Genomic DNA, 19838 nt, shown 5'->3' with positions numbered 1-19838 from the left:
GGAATATAATCAATATTTTAGAAAAATTACAAGTGAATATTAATACTAAAGCAGTTTTGATATTTGTGGACGCGGAGAAAGCCTTTGACAATATTTCCTGGAGTTTTATGAAGAAAAATTTAGAGGGCATGGGGGTAGGCCAAGGTTTTAAAAATGGTATAGGTGCAATTTATTCAGAACAAAAAGCAAAATTAATTGTGAACAATGTAGTCACAGAAGAGTTTAAGATTGAGAAAGGAACACGACAAGGTTGCCCAATCTCTCCATTGCTTTTTATATCGGTCCTGGAGGTTTTGCTAAATATGATTAGAAAGGACCAATTGGTTAAAGGTATTCAAGTCGGAGCTAAACAGTACAAACTGAAAGCATTTGCCGATGATCTGGTATTGACATTACAGGAGCCAGAATCTAGTACTAAAAGAGTTTTGGAATTGATTCAAGAATTTGGTCAGGTAGCGGGATTTAAGTTGAATAAGATGAAAACTAAGGTTTTAGAGAAAAATCTAACAGTGATTGAGAGAGAGAGGTTTCAGGAGGAGACAGGATTAACATTGCTCAAGAAAGTGAAATACCTAGGGGTTAATATGACTGCTAAGAATGTGAATTTATTTAAAGATAATTATGAAAAATGTTGGACGGAAGTGAAAAAGGATTTAGAAACATGGTCAAATTTGAAGTTATCATTACTAGGCCGAATTGCTGTGATAAAAATGAATGTATTGCCAAGGATGTTGTTTTTGTTTCAAACACTGCAAATTCTGGACAAAATGGATTGTTTCAAGAAGTGGCAGAAAGATATCTCTAGATTTGTCTGGCAGGGCAAGAAGCCTCGAATAAAATTTAAGATATTAACTGATGCTAAAGAAAGAGGTGGATTTGCCCTGCCAGACCTTAAGCTTTACTATGAATCAGCCGCAATTTGTTGGCTGAGAGAATGGCTGCTTCTTGAAAACACGGACATTCTGGACTTAGAAGGTTTTAATAATGTTTTTGGGTGGCATGCATATTTGTGGTATGACAAGGTCAAAGCACATAAAGCATTTAAAAACCATATTGTCAGGAAAGCACTGTTTAATGTCTGGATAAGATATAAGGATTTGCTTGAAAACAAAACTCCAAGGTGGTTGTCACCAATGGAAGCGAAGGCTCATAAAAAGCTCAATATGGAGGCCAAATGGCCGAAATATTGGGAAATTTTGGAACAAGAGGGAGATAGATTAAAACTGCAGAGTTTTGAAAAACTAAAAAACAAAGTGCAAGATTGGCTTCATTATTACCAAATAATGGAGGTTTACAATTTGGACAAGAAAATTGGCTTCCAGGTGGAAAAATCAAAATTGGAAATAGAACTGTTAGATCCCAAAACTAAGAACTTGTCAAGAATGTATAACTTGCTGTTGAAATGGGGCACTCAGGATGAAACGGTAAAATCGGTTATGATTAAATGGGCACAAGATGTTGGACATAATATTATGATGGCTGACTGGGAACAGTTATGGACCACAGGTATGAAGTTTACGACATGTAATGCCTTAAGAGAGAATATAATGAAAATGATCTATAGGTGGTATATGACACCAGTCAAGCTTGCAAAAAATTATCATTTGCCCGAAAATAAATGTTGGAAATGCAAAGAGACTGAAGGTACATTCTTTCACCTTTGGTGGACATGCCCAAGGATTAAGACTTTCTGGGAGATGATCTATAACGAAATGAAAAAGGTATTTAAATATACCTTTCTGAAGAAACCAGAGGCCTTTCTCCTGGGCATGGTCGGCCAATTAGTGTTAAAGAAGGATAGAACTTTATGTATGTCACAACAGCAGCAAGAATACTTATTGCAAAGTATTGAAAGACACAAGATTTACCCACCTGGGAAGAATGGCAGATGAAGGTGATGGACTACATGGAACTGGCGGAAATGACTGGCAGAATCCGAGACCAGGGAGAAGAGTCGGTGGAAGAAGATTGGAAAAAATTTAAAGTTTATCTACAGAAACATTGTAAAATTAAGGAATGTTAGAAGGATGTTGGAATGAAGCTATGTGGTTTTAGCAGAAATGTTATAAAGGATTAAGTAAAAATGGATTGGTAATTAGTGAAAGAGGAGAATGTAAAATTATAGTATATCAAGATAAATTTTTAGGATAAAAACAAAGATGGAAAGGACTTGCTGAAATATCTAACTGAATTAGAATACAAAAAAGGGAGGTGTGAGGAGGTCAAGGAAATAAGCAAAGGAAAGAAAGTTATGTAAAGGTTGGATTTGTGGGGTTTTTTTGTGCTTTGTTTGTTTAGCTTTTTCTACTTTTCTATCTGTAACCTTCAAAATTTTAATAAAATCTATTATAAAAAGAACAAAGAGGAAATTTCGCCTGCTCCACACACAGGTGGCAATGAAGAGCAAGGCAGGCAATGCAAAGAAACTTGGCAGGAACCAAAGAGGTTTGGACACAGAGCAGACCCAAATGCTGGCATGGCCCAATCAACAGGGGTAGCACAACATTTCTGTGCTATGCAACAGTATATCTGGCAATCTTTTATATCATTGCAAATGTTATCTTAGGCTGCATACTTCTATCATATTTCCACGCGAGCAAGTCCCATTGAACTGTTAAAGAGACACGTACAGGATGGCACGCTTAGGCAATGCCAACTTACCTGATAGGAAGCCTCATTGAACTCACTGAGACTTACTTCTGAAAAATCATGCACAGGATTTTGTTGCCTGATATCTCACTGATAGGTGGGTCTATGCAGCCACAGTGTTGAAGTCTCATTCATGCTAAAGAATGCATGGAGAGAAGCTTCTTGAAAGGGTGAATTGCATGGACAAGGTAATGATTGCTTTTAGTTAATACATAGACTATCTAACCAAAATTAAATGAAGGGGATGTTTCTTACTGAAAAGTACAAGAGAAGCATTTTGGATACTGCATCAAGTCCAAGTCATAGCAGAGGGATAATGGCAGGAGACACAGAGCTAATGCCAGCAATTTTGCTAATACTACATCATTGTGGTGCTTTTGGCTTTCCAAGCTAGCTGTTTTTATTTCTGTGAAAGCTGAGGTCTCCCTAGAACTGCCGCATGAATGCACTGGCCCTTGATCTTTTGCACAGCACATATGCCAAGTTTGTTTAGTTAAGAAGACAAAAGAACATCAGTAAGACCATTAGCATATTTATGAAATGGGCTTAGCTCTCAGCATGTCTGCTATGAACAGAGAGAAAAAGGTTTCCAGGTTTGCCTGGTGGTTTGGCCAACAGGGTATTGCCCAAGCATCTGGAAAGACCAAGCCTAGCCTCTGCACTTTAGAGATGCCCTCTCTTTCCATTCAGAACAACATCTTACAGAGCAATCCCAACCCCAGCTGGTCAGGAGGGGGGTGTAGTGGAGCAGCACATCCGCCCCCATATCTGCTCACACCAGTCGGGTCAAAAGTTGGGGGGGCGGGGAGCAGGGGACAGGCAAAACCAGCCTGATCCCCTCAAATAATGACCGCAACTCTCCTGAAGAGAACCACAACTAAATGGACAAAGAGGTCTTCAATCAGAATCAATTGCATGAGGAAGTCTATAAAAGAACAGCAGATTATGGACAAATCCAGTTTCAAAAGCCCAGCAGCACACCTATCTTAAAAAGAAAAAAAACACAACCCACTGTTCACACAAATAAGGGTTTGCTTGTTTTTTAAGGATTGGGCATTCATTGCTATATAGTCTTTACAAATAATAAGCAGCCACTGTGTAGCTGTAGTTCTTGACAGGAGATGTGAAAGTGGAACTAGCATAAAAAACACAGGAAGCTGCTAGAGAAAACATAAAGGTCCTCACATTTCCACACTCTCCCTCCCTGGTTGGGTCAGAATATCTCCTGACCTTTCAATCAGCATAAGCAGCTGTTTGACGACATAACTTGACTGACAGTGCTAAAAACCAATGGAGCAATCCTGTATTTTTAATTGATTGCTTAGTGCCCTGGCGTGTCTTCCTTGAGACCCTTAAAGAATGCTGCAGGGGCCAACTGGCCTTAATCTCTCTTGTGATCTCTCTGCCTCCAGGGCTGGGAGAAAGTGTGCGCTAAAATTAGCTGTGTGTTTTCATTAGCTTTGGGAAGATTTGTCCACATGTCTTTGGGCATACCATAAACCCCGCCCCATGTAACTGCTGCAGCCTCTTGAAAAGTGCTGAGAAATAGCAGCCACTTTAATTACTACAACTTCCCACTGTGGAATCTTTTATATATTCTGCAGAACTATAATTCCCAAGGCTCCCCAGCAGAAAGCCATAGGAGTTGAAGAATATTAAAGGAGTTAAACTGGCTGAAGTTTCTATGTTTTTTTAACAATTTGTTTTTATTGCTTTACTTCTTACAGGATAAACAACATTTATACATCAAAAGAAACTTGCCACCCCATAGCTATGATACAGCACAGATTAAAGCCATGTAATACAGCAGATTCTCTAATACAATAAAATAAAAACAGCACAACATCTGGAATCAAACCAATCAAAATATTTTATATTCTATAGAAAGATTGCTTGAAGTTTCTAGCATAGAGATAAATGCTATTTGTTTTGTCTGGCTTCTAGGCTGCAGTGTGTGTGTGTGTGTGTGTGTGTGTGTGTGTGTGTAAGGAAAAAAATTACAATACCCAGAAATGTGGGGGAAATGTGCTTCAAATGTGCTTTAAAGCATAGTGTGTACACAGCCTGTGATTAAGAGCCAATTGGCCCATGCAGCAAAATCACATGCTACCACTTCAGCCTGCCAGAAAGGAGTGTCATGTTTGTGTGCCCTTGAGGGTGTGAAGTCCGCATGGACCTACAATGGTACCTCTGGATGCAAACGGGATCCGTTCTGGAGCCCCATTCGCATCCTGAGCAGAACGCAACCCACATCTGCTCATGCGCGGGTCATGATTCGCCGCTTCTGGGCATGCGCGTAACGTCATTTTGAGCATCTGCACATGCGCGAGCGGCGAAACCCAGAAGTAACCCATCCCATTACTTCCGGGTCGCTGCGGAACACAACCTGAAAACGCTCAACCTGAAGTGTCTTTAACCCGAGGTATGACTGTACTAGTATGGAGTAACTGCCTCTCAGTCGAACCTGCCTCACAGAGTTGTTATGAGGATAAAATAGGGGGAAGAATCTCCTTGAAAGAAAAGTGGGACATGAATGTAATAATGGCATATCCATCAACTGTCCCGATTTGAGCAGGACATACTGGAATTACAGAAGCCATCCTGGTTTCTGACAGGATCCCAGGATGTCCCATTTTGGCTCCCATGACAGCATGGCCCTGAAGTTTTCCTCTGCAGCATGTTGGAGGGTATGAAGACTAGCCCGGGTAGCCAGTTGCTATGTCCAGGACAGAAATATTAGCAGCAATCAAATACAGGGCTCCCCAGCACTGCAGCCAAATGAAACTGTCCAGAAAAAACAAAAACCCTGCAACATGTTATTTTGATGCATGCTTTGATTGACTCTTATGGACACCCCTTAGATCCCCTTTTACCCTGTCAGCTGCATACGAGATGATGGATTAATTTTGCCCTCTAACTTGATTGCTCAAAAAGAGCACAACTGCTAACACTTAAGGTGCAGTGACGGATGACTACCATCCATGCCTCAGGAGAACAACAGGGTCCCTAAAATATCTAGCCAACAGGCTCCCAACCAGTAAACTCATTACAAAAAGAGTTTTTTGTTATATTGACTTATTTTAAAATACTTACCACCTACCCTTCATTGTTACAGGCAATCTCAGAACAAACTACCAAACTTAAAATGAAACAGGTTCTAATTTCCACCAAGCTCATTGCAAAACACAAAAAAAGGAAAGTGCTCATTTGTGATGATTCCTTCCAGAGGCATAAATTTGTGGAACCACAGAAGCAGTTTTTTCCTTAGCCTTTTCCATCGTGTGATGGTGCTGTTAGGAAGAGGCTAGTCTTGCTGCTGCTGCTGCTTTCTTTTCACAGGCAACAAGAATATTCATACTGTATAGTAAGGAAATGCTTACTATAAGGGAAAATCAAATGTTTAACAAAACCTTTGTTTAACAAAACATTTCCTGCTATACTCCATGGAAGGAGTCTTGCTTTTTTAAAAAATCATGTTTTTAAAATTAAAGAATATACACATACCTCCTCCCCCGCCCCTTGCAGTCTGACAAGGGACAGCCCAGAAGTCAGCTATATCTTCCTACATAGCAATGAGCCCTGGGAGCTGTAGTCCAAACCATATGGAGGAAGACAGGTTGACTATATTCCAATATTGAACTGGGCTTTCTGAGTGTCATGGCTTATGTATCAAAAACAGCAGCACCATGCGCAAAAAGGAGGTATCAGCCACCTTGAGGGGAACCCCAAAGTTTGCAGTACTGCAAAAAGATGTTTAGGTTTCTCACCCTAAGGGGGGAAGGGGTACCAAAAGCATCCACCATGAGGACTGATCATGCTCAGATGCTGACTGACAGTTTATAGGTTGCAGAAAACAAGGGGCAGATGGAATGGACTATCCAGGAAGAAGGTTTGGCTGGCTGAGTGGCTGGAACATAAAAAGAAACACTCCACACTGCAGCATTTTGTTGCAGGTCCCGTGTATGTGTGTGTGTGTGTGTGTGTGTGTGTGTGTGTGTGTGTGTGTGTTACAATTGTAAGTAATTCTTACAATAGCCTTGCAAAGTACAATTATTCCTAATACTGCAGATGGAATGCTTTGGCTAAAAAAATTATTGCCTCTCTGATGAAGTTGCTTTGTGGATAACTGGAGTTTTGGGCTGGGAACCATACATTGGAAGCCCATTTCTCCTCTGCTGAAAAATGAATCCTTAGAACTGTAGTTTACCCCCCCCCCCACAGAGCTACAGTTCCCAGCACCTTTAAATTACTGTTCCCAGTGTGCTACCAACCCTACCCTGGAATCTGCCCCTGGGAAATATGATGTAGGTACTTCTTATAGTAAGTCATACACTGAATCCACTTTTTAAATGCGCAAAAATATTCTTGAGTGCAGGACATAACACATTTAGAAATGAGCACTAAAATCTATCCAATGTTTTCATTATTCAAGGAAAATATTTGCAAAAGGAAGAAAGGAGCATGGCCAGTGTGCTTTAAGAACTACAAATATGTGCCTCAAAGCCACTATTTAAATATCAATTCAAGCAGCCGTTTCCCTGCTCTATAATCTGCTCGCAGCTGCAAGAGGTCAGAGAGCAAGACAGCTGCGATTCAGCTTGTAACACATTTGTTACTCAGTTTCCAAGGTTGCCATTGGGGGTTTTGACATGTGTCCTTCCATTAGGAGAGTTAGTGTGCCTGATTCATTTCTAGTACAGAGCCATAGCACCTTATGGTACGATTCCCCCAGGAGAGCTTTGGAGGACAGCAGATGACAAATAATGAGCAGACCTGGATTTATTAATTCTGGATTCATTATAAATTGGGAAGGCGAACGATGTTCTCTTCTTCCTCTCCACACACCTTGTCTAAATGTTTAGACTGCAAGGAACCTGACATGTCTTTTTTGCTGCTGTACTACATAAAGTGCCTACATAAAGTACTACATAAATAAGCAGACCACAACAGTTCTTTCACTGAGTTCCAAGCGTTTCTCCCTATTTCTCCGAACCCTCGGTTGCCCTGATTTAGGGGGAGAGGGGAGTATATTGAAATCAGATGGCATAAACATTCCCACAACTGGTATCTGTTCCAAAAACATGTTGATGAAAAAATACGTCAGATGTCTGCAACCCTCAAGGCTGCAGCATGCGGTAGCAGCCACAATAAGGGGGAGATGATAAAAGGGAAGACGGACCCTTTGCCATTCACTGTGGCCCTATCTGCACAACACATGTTAAAGCAGAATTAGTCTCCATTTTCTTTTCTCATCATTGTTGTTTTGTTTTTCTTCCAGCGTGTTTTTACTGTTTAAAAGGAAGGCTTGACAATGAGGCAATGTATATTGAAATCTCACAACCCAGAGAAGTGGCTACATATGCTTTCTTGCTGCTGAGCATGGTCCTACATAACTCCTTGCCCCTTCCCAGCCATGACAAGCAAAAACAGAAACTTCATAAATTGTGTTTTTATTTTGTATTTTTATCTTGTGAACCACCCTGAGATCTACAGATGAAGGGCACTATACAAAGTTAATAAATACAACAACAACAAATGTAACAAACAAAATAAATGATGAATGAAATCCAAAAGCTCCACCTCTTCCCAAGTCATGTCCCCCCACGCATTCTGAAAGTAGGAGCTAAGGCCGCTGTAACAATAGGATGATGTAGTGGTTAGACTGAGGTGCTACCCAGAGGCGGAGCTAGCTGCTCTGGCGCCTGGAGCAGCACACATGCTGTGCACCCAGGGGCAGGGCGAGCCACCCGTGGGGGCGGGGCGAGCGTCCCAGGGGGCAGGGGGATGTCACACCCCCCCCCCCGGATGACAGCCTGGACGGGCCACACCTACCGCATGCCCCTTCCTCCGCCAGTGGCGCCACCTGCACTCTACGTTTCAACCAGTATCATACCATGTGGCTTCCCCCAAAGACTCCTGGGAACTGCAGTTTGTTAAGCTGCTGAGGGTTGTTAGGAGAAGACCCCATTCCCCTCACAGAGCTACAATTCTCAATTCCTTTTCCCAGGTAAATTGTAGCTCTGTGAGGGGAGGGGTGTCTCAGCACCTTTAACAAACTACACTTCCCATGATGCTTTGGGGGAAGCCATGATTGTTTGAAGTGGTATGACACTGCCTAAAATGCATAGTGTACGTGGGGCCAGTGTTGAAGCTCCCTGTCATAAGATAGTGTGGAATTTGACTAGTAAGATGTTCCTCTCAAACACAGGACTAAAAGCAAAGCCAGCTCAACTGATCATAGTCACCTCCTGGGAGAACTCAACACCTCAAAGTGCCTTACCCTGCTGTCCTCTTGTATCTCCCAGTCACTAGAGAAGGCCATGGAATGCTGTCCTTGAGTGCAGTTGGAAAACTGGAAAAGGCTCGAAAACATCCGTCTGTTTTCTTGGGTATCTGGAAATATTGCATCCTGGAAATTTACTCCATGTGGAAGGAGGTTATAATTCTCATCCATTCTGAAAAAGAAAACCAGGGATAAACATTAAGTAACTTGCAGCACAAGTCATCCATCTCTATATAGGGTAATGAGATTGACTTTCAGCAAGGCACACACTGCCCTGGTTGACACATCATGATAAGCCATTATGACTGAAACCATGGTTTATTGCGAATGTGTATCTCCCGCCCCTGTCCTGTGCAGGGTCTGGACAGCTCAAATGAGCCATACCATGGTCTGCTGTGTCACCCAACCCAAATTGTATTCTTCCTGATTTATTTCTGTTTTGCACCCGGTGCTTTGCTTGGACTAACACAACATGGTCCAGGTTCAGGTGAGAAGTGGGAGAACCCACACAACTATGGTTCAGCAGGACATGCCCCCCCCCTTTCTATCTTGCACTTAAATCCCATTTCTGTACCAGGTAAAGTAATTTTTAGCCCCCCTGATCCCCCGACCTGTCCCATATTTTGCCTGACTTGTCCTTTATTTTGCCCGACCAAAGGTGGCAACCCTAGTTCATATGGAATGGGGAGAGGCAGTCCTTGAGGTATTGTGGTCCTGAGCTGTTTAAGGCTTTATAGGTAATTAAAGATGTCATCAGGTTGGTTTCCCTTAGCTACAATAGTGCTTCCTAGACTGGCATCAGCAGTCACATGGGAAGGACAGTGCTAATAGAGGGGTGTTTGCTCACAATTCCTATGTTTAGCAAGGCAATGAAGGGCTGGTCCATTGGGGGGGGGGCACAAGGAAAACAGCTTGCATATTGCCCATTTTGCTCCATTGACACATTCTGAGAAACCCGCTGAAAGGTTCTGTGCCATTTGAACTCTTTCCGAACAGGTGAGAATATTAATGCTAGTTGTGTTTCCATTTCCTAGATGGGCCTGGCGTTGGTAGATCAGAGTGAGTGATATGAAGAATAATCACATGGGGAGAGAGGGGCATATGGGCCCATTGGGAAGAGAAAAAGGGGCCTGACCCATATTTGTGGCTTTAACAACAGCTTAGAATGCTTATTTTCACTGTTGGGAAATAAGCAGTGTCACCTGTTAATATCTGCACGTAAAAACTACTCCCATCTTTGTCTCAACATTTATTCCCTCTTGCCATTATATTTCTGTTTTCAGCCCTTGAAAATGGCAAATAACATAGCGGATCCCACCTCTCTGGCTACCAGTTGTGGCGGATTCCACCTTCATATAATAATAATAATAATAATTTATTATTTGTACCCCGCCCATCTGGCTGGGTTTCCCCAGCCACTCTGGGCAGCTTCCAATGAAGATTAAAATATATTCTAATTATAGCCACTATGGGTTATCTGATGATTTTTGTGTGAAGGTGAAACTAGATACGTGAAGATTCAAAGAAGTTGGACAAATAAGAAAGATTTATTTTAGAGAACAAAGTTGGTAAAACAAAGGATGTGTTAAGAGATAATGTGTTTTCAGGAAACAGTTAACTTATTAATAATAATTATTATTATAATTACCGTGGCTCCATGGTGTAACGGTTAGCACTCTGGACTCTGAATCCAGAGATGTGAGTTCAAATCTCAGTGGAACGTAACTTTTCATCAACTGTGTGGATAGCTCAGTTGGTTACAGTGTAGTGCTATTGCGGATTTGATTCCATATGGGACACTTGCATATTCCTGCATTGCAGGGGGTTGGACTAGATGATCCTCAGGGTCCCTTCCAACTCTACAGTTCTATGATTCTATACTAAACTCTAGCGAGTGTTTCAGGCTTCTAAACAAGTTAGTAAACACGGAGCTTCTTTTCAACTTCAGCTGCTTATTTTCAGTTAATACTCTTCAGTTCAATGTTACAGGTTTCCAGCCTAGATGGTCGATGCTCAGCTTCTCTCCTGTTATTTCACTTCAGTTCCTTCACTTAGTGGTTTGTGTAGGTGTTTCAGCTTAACACTTTGGCTCCTAAAGAAGGGGGGACTTTCCATCAGTTTCCCAACCTTTCCTCACTCCCACTCCTGAGGTACTTCCATCCCAGGGGATCCAGGGGATCCCCACGCCCCTCTTAGCTGGTCTGGGAGCTTCTCTGTCTAGAGCAGGCATAGGCAAATTTAGCAGCCCTCCAGATGTTTTGGGACTATAATTCCCACCATCCCTGTCCACTGGTCCTGTTAGCTAGAGATCATGGGAGTTGTAGTCCCAAAACATCTGGAGGGCCGAGTTTGCCTATGCCTGGTCTAGAGGATCCCTCCCCTCCTGACTGACAGGAGACCCAAGGAGACTTTATCCTCACAGACTCTACTTCTCCTTGTTCAAACTCAGCCTTCCCTTTCCTCCTGTCTGAATACCCTCCCAAGATACTACACTCGGTCTTTGTATCTAAGCTCAGAGACTCTTTTCTCTAGCTGCGGATATTCTGCTCCTCAGAGTGGATGTTCCACACACAGGCCAGAACCAATTCTGCAACTCCCTCTCCTGTTCTTTCCCTTGGGGGCATTAGACTCCTTGAAGGTTGTGTTTGCTTCACAACCCATCCTTCGGCAACCAGACTCAGCACGGCCGTTTGTGGTGGAAACCGATGCCTCGGATGTTGCGGTGGGGGCCGTGCTGCTGCAGGCCGATCCACAGTCTTTGGTGCTCTTTCCCTGTGGGTACTACTCCTGAAAATGTCAACCGGCAGAGCAGAATTATGGCATTTGGGACAAGGAAGTATTGGCTATCCAAGTGGCATTTGAGTGAGTCGTGTTGGAGCGGGCCCGTTATCCAGTTTGGATGGACAATCGGAACCTAGGACATCTCCTGTCAGCCAAGAAGCTGAATCAGCACCAGATCTAATGGTCCCAGTTCTTCTCCCACTTTGATTTCAAGGTTACCTATATTCCCAGCAGCCTGAACCAGCAGGCTGATGCCCTTTCTTGGAAGCCAGAGTATGAGAGGTCTGACGATGCATCACATACACCCATGATATTGCCTCCTGCCAGTTTTGCTACGGCCCAGATTCCTAGGGACTTTTTGTGGGAGCTGCGGGAGCAGCAACAGTGGGACGCCTATGTGCAGCACTGGTGGCAAGAATTGGCTGACCAGGCTAGACACTCTCCTCACCACTGGATGGTGCAACAGGACTTGCTGCAGTTTGGGGGCCATTATTATGTGCTTCCTGGTCCACAGCGGGGAACTGTTCTGCGGTTATGCCATGACAGTCTTCCGGCAAGGCATTTCAGACACTTCAAAACTCTTCATTTGGTGGCCAGGGACTTTTGGTGGCCTTGTCTTTGGGACGAGGTGGAGCAATATGTGGCTTCCTGCCCAGTCTGTCATTGGGCTAAAGACGTCCCTGGCAAGCAGACAGGACACCTTCTACCTCTACCAATGGCTGAATGGCCCTGGCAGACCATGTCACTGGACTTTATCATGGACCTGCCTTCATCCCAAGGGGTGACTACCATTTTGGTAGTGGTGGATACCTTGACCAAGATAGCACATTTTCTCCCTTGCACTGGCCTCCCCTCAGCCCAAACAAGTGCAGACCTCTTCTTGAGAGAGGTGTTCTGCCTGCATGGTGGCCTGCTGCAGCATGTGGTATCTGATGATAATTATTATTATTATTATTATTATTATTATTATTATTTATTATTTATACCCCACCCATCTGGCTGGGCCTCCCCAGCCACTCTGGGCGGCTTCCATAGAAACCAAAAATACACTAAAATATCACACGTTAAAAACTTCCCAGAACAGGGCTGCCTTAGGATGTCTTCTGAATGTCAGGTAGTTGTTTATCGCTTTGACATCTGCTGGGAGGGCGTTCCACAGGGCGGGCTACCGAGAAGGCCCTCTGCCTGGTTCCCTGTAGCTTTGCTTCTCGCAATGAGTAGTCCAAGCGGGAGATAACCAGAGCATGCACCACTCTGGCGAGACAGTCCACAGGCAGATAAGTACTCAGCCTATGTACCAGTTGGAGCTGGTAAACAGCTGCCCTGGACACAGATTTGACCTGTGCCTCCATGGACAGCTGTCAGTCCAAAATGACTCCCAGGCTGCGCACCTGGTCCTTCAGGGGCACAGTTACCCCATTCAGGACCAGGGAATCCTCCACACCTGCCCGCCTCCTGTCCCCCAAAAACAGTACTTCTGTCTTGTCAGGATTCAACTTGATGATAGGGGACCGCAATTTACTGCTGACTTTTGGCAGGCCCTTTGACGGGTTTGAGGGTGCAGCTCCATCTCTCCTCTGCCTACCACCCCCAATCAGATGGGCAAACAGAATGTGCAAATAGGATCCTGGAACAGTACCTGTGGTGCTTTGTCAGTTTCCATCAGAACAACTGACTCTCACTCCTGGCGGCTGCTGAATTCTCTTATAACAGTGCTCTCCACACTTGGACATGCCTCTCCCCATTCTTTGCCAGCTATGGGTTCCCCCGCTTCTTTTCCCTGCTTCCATCTCCTTCCATGCTTCCGGCAGCAGACCAGTTTTTGCAGGAGCTCCGCAAGCAGCTCCAATGGGCAAAGGAGGATTGCAAGCATTTTGCTGACTGACATCAGCAAGCCGGGGGGCCCCTGGCAGTGGGGGACTTGGTCTGGCTCTCCACCCAGCATCTGCCAGTCCAGAACCCTTCACGGAAACTGGGACCCCAATTCCTCAGTCTCTTTCCTGCTGGCCAAGATCAACCAGTGGCCAGCCGGGTCAAGCTCCTGGCTTCCTACAAGGTACACCCGGTCTTTCACCATGCCTTGCTCATCCCTGCAGTCCCTGCCAGTATGCACCAACCAGAGGTTCCCCCTCTGCCACCCGTCTTTGTGGAAGGGGAGCCAGAATTTGAAGTGGCACAAATTTTTGACTCCTGCCAATGGCAACGTCTCTTGCAGTATTTGGTGGACTGGAAGGGCTACGGCCCTGAGGAACGCTCATAGGAAGATGCTTTGTATGTCCATGCTCCCCGGTTGGCCTGACAGTTCCACCGTCGGTTCCCCCATAAGCTGACACGCAGCCGGCGGGAGGAGGATAGTGTCCTGGGCCAGGAGTCGGCTTCAGCTGCTGAGCAGCAGCCTGAAGGAGCAGAAGGCAAAGTAACTCCACCTGCTGCTGACCAGCTGCAGCCTTCTTGCTCCTGATAAGAACCAGCTGGCCTCAGCTTTCTGAAGCAGGGTTTCTAGCCTTGGTCAGTTGCTGGAAACAACTTTCATCCTTCCTGGCCAGACCTTGCTGCTTCTTGCTTCTCGTAACCTTGGACCCTCGGCTTTCTTGACCCCCGGATCGTCTGACAACATGAACTGAGATACTCCTGACCTTTGGACTGGACTGGACCTTACATATGGACTCTGCCACCAGGCGAGTACCGCCCTGAGACTACAACACCCACAAACAGAGTGAATGCTTATTCATTAACTAAGCCTTGTTCAAATATATAAAAGGATGTCACATAGAGGAGGGAGAAAGGTTGTTTTCTGCTGCTCCAGAGAAGCGGACACGGAGCAATGGATCCAAACTACAAGAAAGAAGATTCCACCTAAACATTAGGAAGAACTTCCTGACAGTAAGAGCTGTTTGACAGTGGAATTTGCTGCCAAGGAGTGTGGTGGAGTCTCCTTCTTTGGAGGTCTTTAAGCAGAGGCTTGACAACCATATGCCAGGAGTGCTCTGATGGTGTTTCCTGCTTGGCAGGGGGTTGGACTCGATGGCCCTTGTGGTCTCTTCCAACTCTGTGATTCTATGATTCTATGATTAGCCAACATGAATCTTTCCGCAAAGAAATCTGTCGTGTATTGTCTAGTTAAGATTCCTTCATCGCAGTAGTTGGACTAGATGACCCTCGGAGGTCCCTTCTAAGTCTACAATTCTATGATTATATGAAATAAGGATGATGGTCCAATAAACAGGCAGTCTGGGATCAGCCAGTGGAGGCTTACTGTTTTCAGATGCACAGTTGCAAAACTCTGTCATGGAACTTCTCAAACTACAATTAAAGAAACACATTCATCACCTCAGATAATCTTTAAAATGAAATGCCGCTGTTGAGTCACCAGACTTCACAAACACTTAAAGACAGAATTCCATGTGTAAGCAAGAGAGCCACATACAAAGCTGGTTTACATGGATAACCATCCAGTTTCTGTCTCTTCCTTTCACTGCAGTCTATAAGAATATCAGGAATTGTGGTTTTGTCCACTGATCAGTTGGCTAACTGCAAAACAGGGCTCTTGCAACAGTTTCATAGGAGAGAGGTTTGGAAAGATGAAGCTCAGCAGGTGAAAAAAGAAAAGAAAACCAACCAGCACCTGCTTAAATCTATCCTTTTACACAACCATCAAAGAGACGGGAGTCCTGTCTTCCTTTGCAGCTGATCACCACAGTAGGAATTGTTTGGTAGGAAGTTGCTATTCACGTCTCTTGCTGAAGGACAAGCCCAGCCATGGGGTCCGACATTCCTTTCCAAACCAATAAAAAACCTGCATGCCTTGACCAGTTGTGACATAATATCTGCCACGTGCTGGCAGACACAGAACCATTTCCCAGAGTCATCTTATGTATTGAAATACTGCATCTCAACTGGCCCATTAATAAACACAGGATAAGGAAATTAAAATTAGCAAGATTTGGCACCTTGGGCTCCTTTGGGAGGAAGGGTGAGTTATAATAAATTTAATGAATACATAATAAATACACAAGAATCTGAATTTTAACCAGAACTGGTTCTAAGTATACAATCTTCCTAGGAGAACAAGAAGTATACTGAGCTTAAGTTTGAAGTGAAATATATGACGAATAAAACAACTTTTTGAGAGAGACTGACCATTTTTAAATGTTTCCCAGACACAAAAAACTACAACTGTACTAAACAAACTTTAATAAGTTGTATTTATTAAATACTCTCTCACCCAATGATAACACTGAAATGAATTTATAACAGGAGAAGTCTTGTGTCCCGAGCCTTAAGCTCTGGAAATCCTTATTGTGGAACTATGATGGTGGTTTCCTTCGCAGCTGATCACCTCATTTGAAACAGTTTCATAAAACAATTATTGTTATTCCCTGGTGACAGAAAAACACTCGGCACATGTTCAAAGGCACGCTGCACCTGCTCAAAGACACCCATTTACTCACACTAAGTCTAAGGCAAGCGGAAGTGACTTGCCTAGACTGCTCCTGGCAGCCAAATCTTCTGACCTATTTTTTTATTCTTTCTATAGGCAAGTTAGGTAAGGAGAGCAAAATGGTGAATTCTTGTGGATCTCATTTATATCCTATAACTTTTGCAGTATAAATCTTTAATCCCATTTTATCCTCCCAAAAAGCCAGGGAGTTAGGTAAGGCTGAGAGTAAGCAAGTGCCATGCAAGAGTTGTGGGTCAAGCAGTGGGCACACCCAGGGTTCCTCTTGCCCCCCTCGCCCGGGAAGCTCACCAGGTAAACGTGAGCCAGACACAGTATCTCAGCCTGGCCCATCTCACAGGGTTGCTGTGGCCATTTAAGAAGAGGGGATGATGCCACCTTGATCTCTTTGGAGGAAAAGTGGGGTATCTGTATTCATATGTAAGTACATCCATAAATAAACAAAATGGTGGCTGGACATGGAGAGCCATGGAGAGATCAGCTCTGAATCTCACACGGCATGAGATGCAGACTAAAGTGGTAACAGCAGAGTCTGTCACACAAGAAGACAGTTGTGCATATCCTATTTTTGAATGCTCCATTATGTTGGGGGGGGGGGGAACCATCAGTAACTGTAGTAAAACTTGAACCTCGAGGAGAAAGACAGAGCTCTCCTTGGTATGTTGCTTTATTACACACAAAGAGCTGTTTACACATAGAAATGTTTAAAAATTGCAACTTCCCAACACACACACACACACACACACACACACACACACACACACCTGCAGCTTGAAGTGGCCCAGTCCATCATTCTATCACCTTGCCCTGCGCAATATCTTCATAGTTCTAACTCACCATGCATCTGTCCTCCCCCGCCCCCATCAAGCCACTCTCTCAGCCTCCCATCTCCAACGCAGAGATGATATTGACTGGCCTTACCTGAAACAAGGTGTGTGAAGTGTTTTTAACATTCTAGAGCGCTACCAAAATGCCCAGCATTAGTAATATTAAATCCATGTGTCATTTAGCAACATTAGGCAACAGTATCTTTTTAACATTATTATTACTATTAATTATTATTAGGTATTGGTGAGTTTTCTAGAGGTACTCACCTGAGGAAGAAGAAGTAGGAGTAATCCTGCATGACTGTGTGAGAGTGGCAGGAGAAATACCCCAGTCCCGTCAGGTTGAGCCGGGATCCCGCAGGGACTTCCAGCATGCTTCCCCAGGCCTGATCACAGAGCATCTCAATCTCGGCTGAGTAAAAGAGCCCCCCTTCTGGGGCTTCATATTGCCAGGGCAAATAGTTGAACATGCTGTACATATCCTGATGCAGTGCCAAGACTTTGGCATAGACGATGATTTCTGCCAGCTCAGCCCTGCAGCTTTCGCTCAGGGGTCTCCACTCTGACGGCAGCTGACAGCCCCGGCTGGGACTGAGCTGATTCCCAAAGCACAGGAGCAGGAGCAGCCGAATTGGCAGCATGATGGATTCGAGAGGAGGAGGAGGAGGATGCAGGCTTCGCACACTGGATGCTAAAAGTTTCCCCAGTGCCTTTAAAAAAACCACACAGCACACTCACAAAACCTGAGGCTAGGTTTATGAAACAAGATCCCTATGAAATGAATCAACTGATTGGCAAGAAGCTGGGGCCTAAGGCTCATCAGTGGCTCAGCTTTTGCCCAATAGGAGCAGTTCTTCAAAGGGAGGGAGGAGCAGTAACCAGAGAAAGGAGAGTTCTGCTGTATACACACTCTCACTTGAGCTGCAAACTGTTGCAGTAGCTGCAGCAGAGCCAGAGGTGCAGGGCGTCTGTAAACTCCCAGAGCCATGGGCTGGGGAAGAATTCTGCCCTGCTTGTGCACCTGAAAAGAAAGGGAAGTTTCAAACAGCAGAAGAGCTTCTTAAGCTGCTTGTTGGGTGCTGTGTTTCTTCATCACCATCCCATTTACATATTCATCACCATCTTGTAGCACTTAAGCTCTAAGCACCTTACAACCGTGAAAAGAAGTCAGGACCTGCTGACAGCCTGTCAGAGTGAAGGGGATGGATGAAAAGCAGAAAGAGAGGGAGGCCAGAGAAAGCCTTTGCACAAAGATGCTGTTTCAGACACTGCTTTAAAAACAGAAGAGGCAGGGTGGTGATGCACAGTCAGGAGCCAGCAAGGGAGACGGAATTAAATTGATGCCCAACCATGTCACAAATTTCATGAGCAAAACGCTGACGGAATTGGGGATGGGTGGAGTCCAAGGTTTGATGGTTCAGTGATTCCCTTCAGATGTTTTTTTGAATTACGACAGCTGTCAGTCCTAACCACTGGCCATGCTGGCTAGCTGGAACTGTCAGTGGGTTGCAACTATTTAAAAATACAATATTAAAAACAGTTACAACAGGTTACAATCAAGAGAATAAGGTGGGTCCTAAAATATATATTTCAGATGCCAAAGGTCCAACAGCATCTGGCAATGTGGTGGGCTAATTCTTACATGTATTGCAGGGGTATGTAATAAAAAAAGATCTCTCTCCCCCCCCCCAAAAAAAAGCAAAACTGAAACAAGTGCAAAATCAGCATTTTTCTTTCACAAGTGTGTAAATGCAGAGATGTCCCAGAAGGGCAACCGTATTATTCTCAAGCAAAGCAAAACCTAAAAGTATTGTGGGATGAAGTTTTGTTCACAAGATTATAAAATGGAATCTTCATCCTCAAAACACATTTGTTTCTCCTTAAGATGGCCCCAGAACTAGAATCATAGAATCATAGAGTTGGAAGAGACCACAAGGGCCATCGAGTCCAACCCCCTGCCAAGCAGGAAACACCATCAGAGCACTCCTGACATATGGTTGTCAAGCCTCTGCTTAAAGAGCTCCAAAGAAGGAGACTCCACCACACTCCTTGGCAGCAAATTCCACTGTCGAACAGCTCTTACTGTCAGGAAGTTCTTCCTAATGTTTAGGTGGAATCTTTTTTCTTGTAGTTTGGAACCATTGCTCCGTGTCCGCTTCTCTGGAGCAGCAGAAAACAACCTTTCTCCCTCCTCTATGTGACATCCTTTTATATATTTGAACATGGCTATCATATCACCCCTTAACCTCCTCTTCTCCAGGCTAAACATGCCCAGCTCCCTTAGCCGTTCCTCATAAGGCATCGTCTCCAGGCCTTTGACCATTTTGGTTGCCCTCCTCTGGACACGTTCCAGTTTGTCAGTGTCCTTCTTGAACTGTGGTGCCCAGAACTGGACACAGTACTCCAGGTGAGGTCTGACCAGAGCAGAATACAGTGGCACTATGACTTCCCTTGATCTAGATGCTATACTCCTATTGATGCAGCCCAGAACTGCATTGGCTTTTTTAGCTGCCGCGTCACACTGTTGGCTCATGTCAAGTTTGTGGTCAACCAAGACTCCTAGATCCTTTTCACATGTACTGCTCTCAAGCCAGGTGTCACCCATCTTGTATTTGTGCCTCTCATTTTGTTTGCCCAAGTGCAATACTTTACATTTCTCCCTATTAAAATTCATCTTGTTTGTTTTGGCCCAGTTCTCTAATCTGTCAAGGTCGTTTTGAAGTGTGATCCTGTCCTCTGGGGTGTTAGCCACCCCTCCCAGTTTGGTGTCATCTGCAGATTTGATCAGGATGCCCTTGAGTCCATCATCCAAGTCGTTGATAAAGATGTTGAATAAGAC

General features: G+C 44.3%; 1 protein-coding gene across 1 annotated transcript in view; it reads right to left on the bottom strand.

Annotated features, from left to right (window-relative positions):
• The window catches only part of CCDC3 (coiled-coil domain containing 3), a 63348-nt gene extending 45608 nt beyond the window's left edge, over positions 1-17740 (bottom strand). The window contains exons 1-2 of the mRNA XM_081879226.1: positions 17267-17740; positions 8930-9104 (exon numbers count right to left, since the gene is read on the bottom strand). Coding sequence (XP_081735352.1) covers positions 8930-9104; positions 17267-17640 — 549 coding nt within the window. The 5' untranslated portion in view covers positions 17641-17740. The remainder of the gene's footprint in view (positions 1-8929; positions 9105-17266) is intronic.
• Positions 17741-19838: the final 2098 nt, after the last annotated feature.

The sequence above is a fragment of the Podarcis erhardii genome (genome assembly GCF_964252035.2).
Source record: "Podarcis erhardii genome assembly, chromosome: 10".
In the NCBI taxonomy this organism is placed as follows: domain Eukaryota; kingdom Metazoa; phylum Chordata; class Lepidosauria; order Squamata; family Lacertidae; genus Podarcis; species Podarcis erhardii.
The sequence above is the reverse complement of the archived record's forward strand: the minus strand, read 5'-3'. Positions and strand labels throughout refer to the sequence as shown.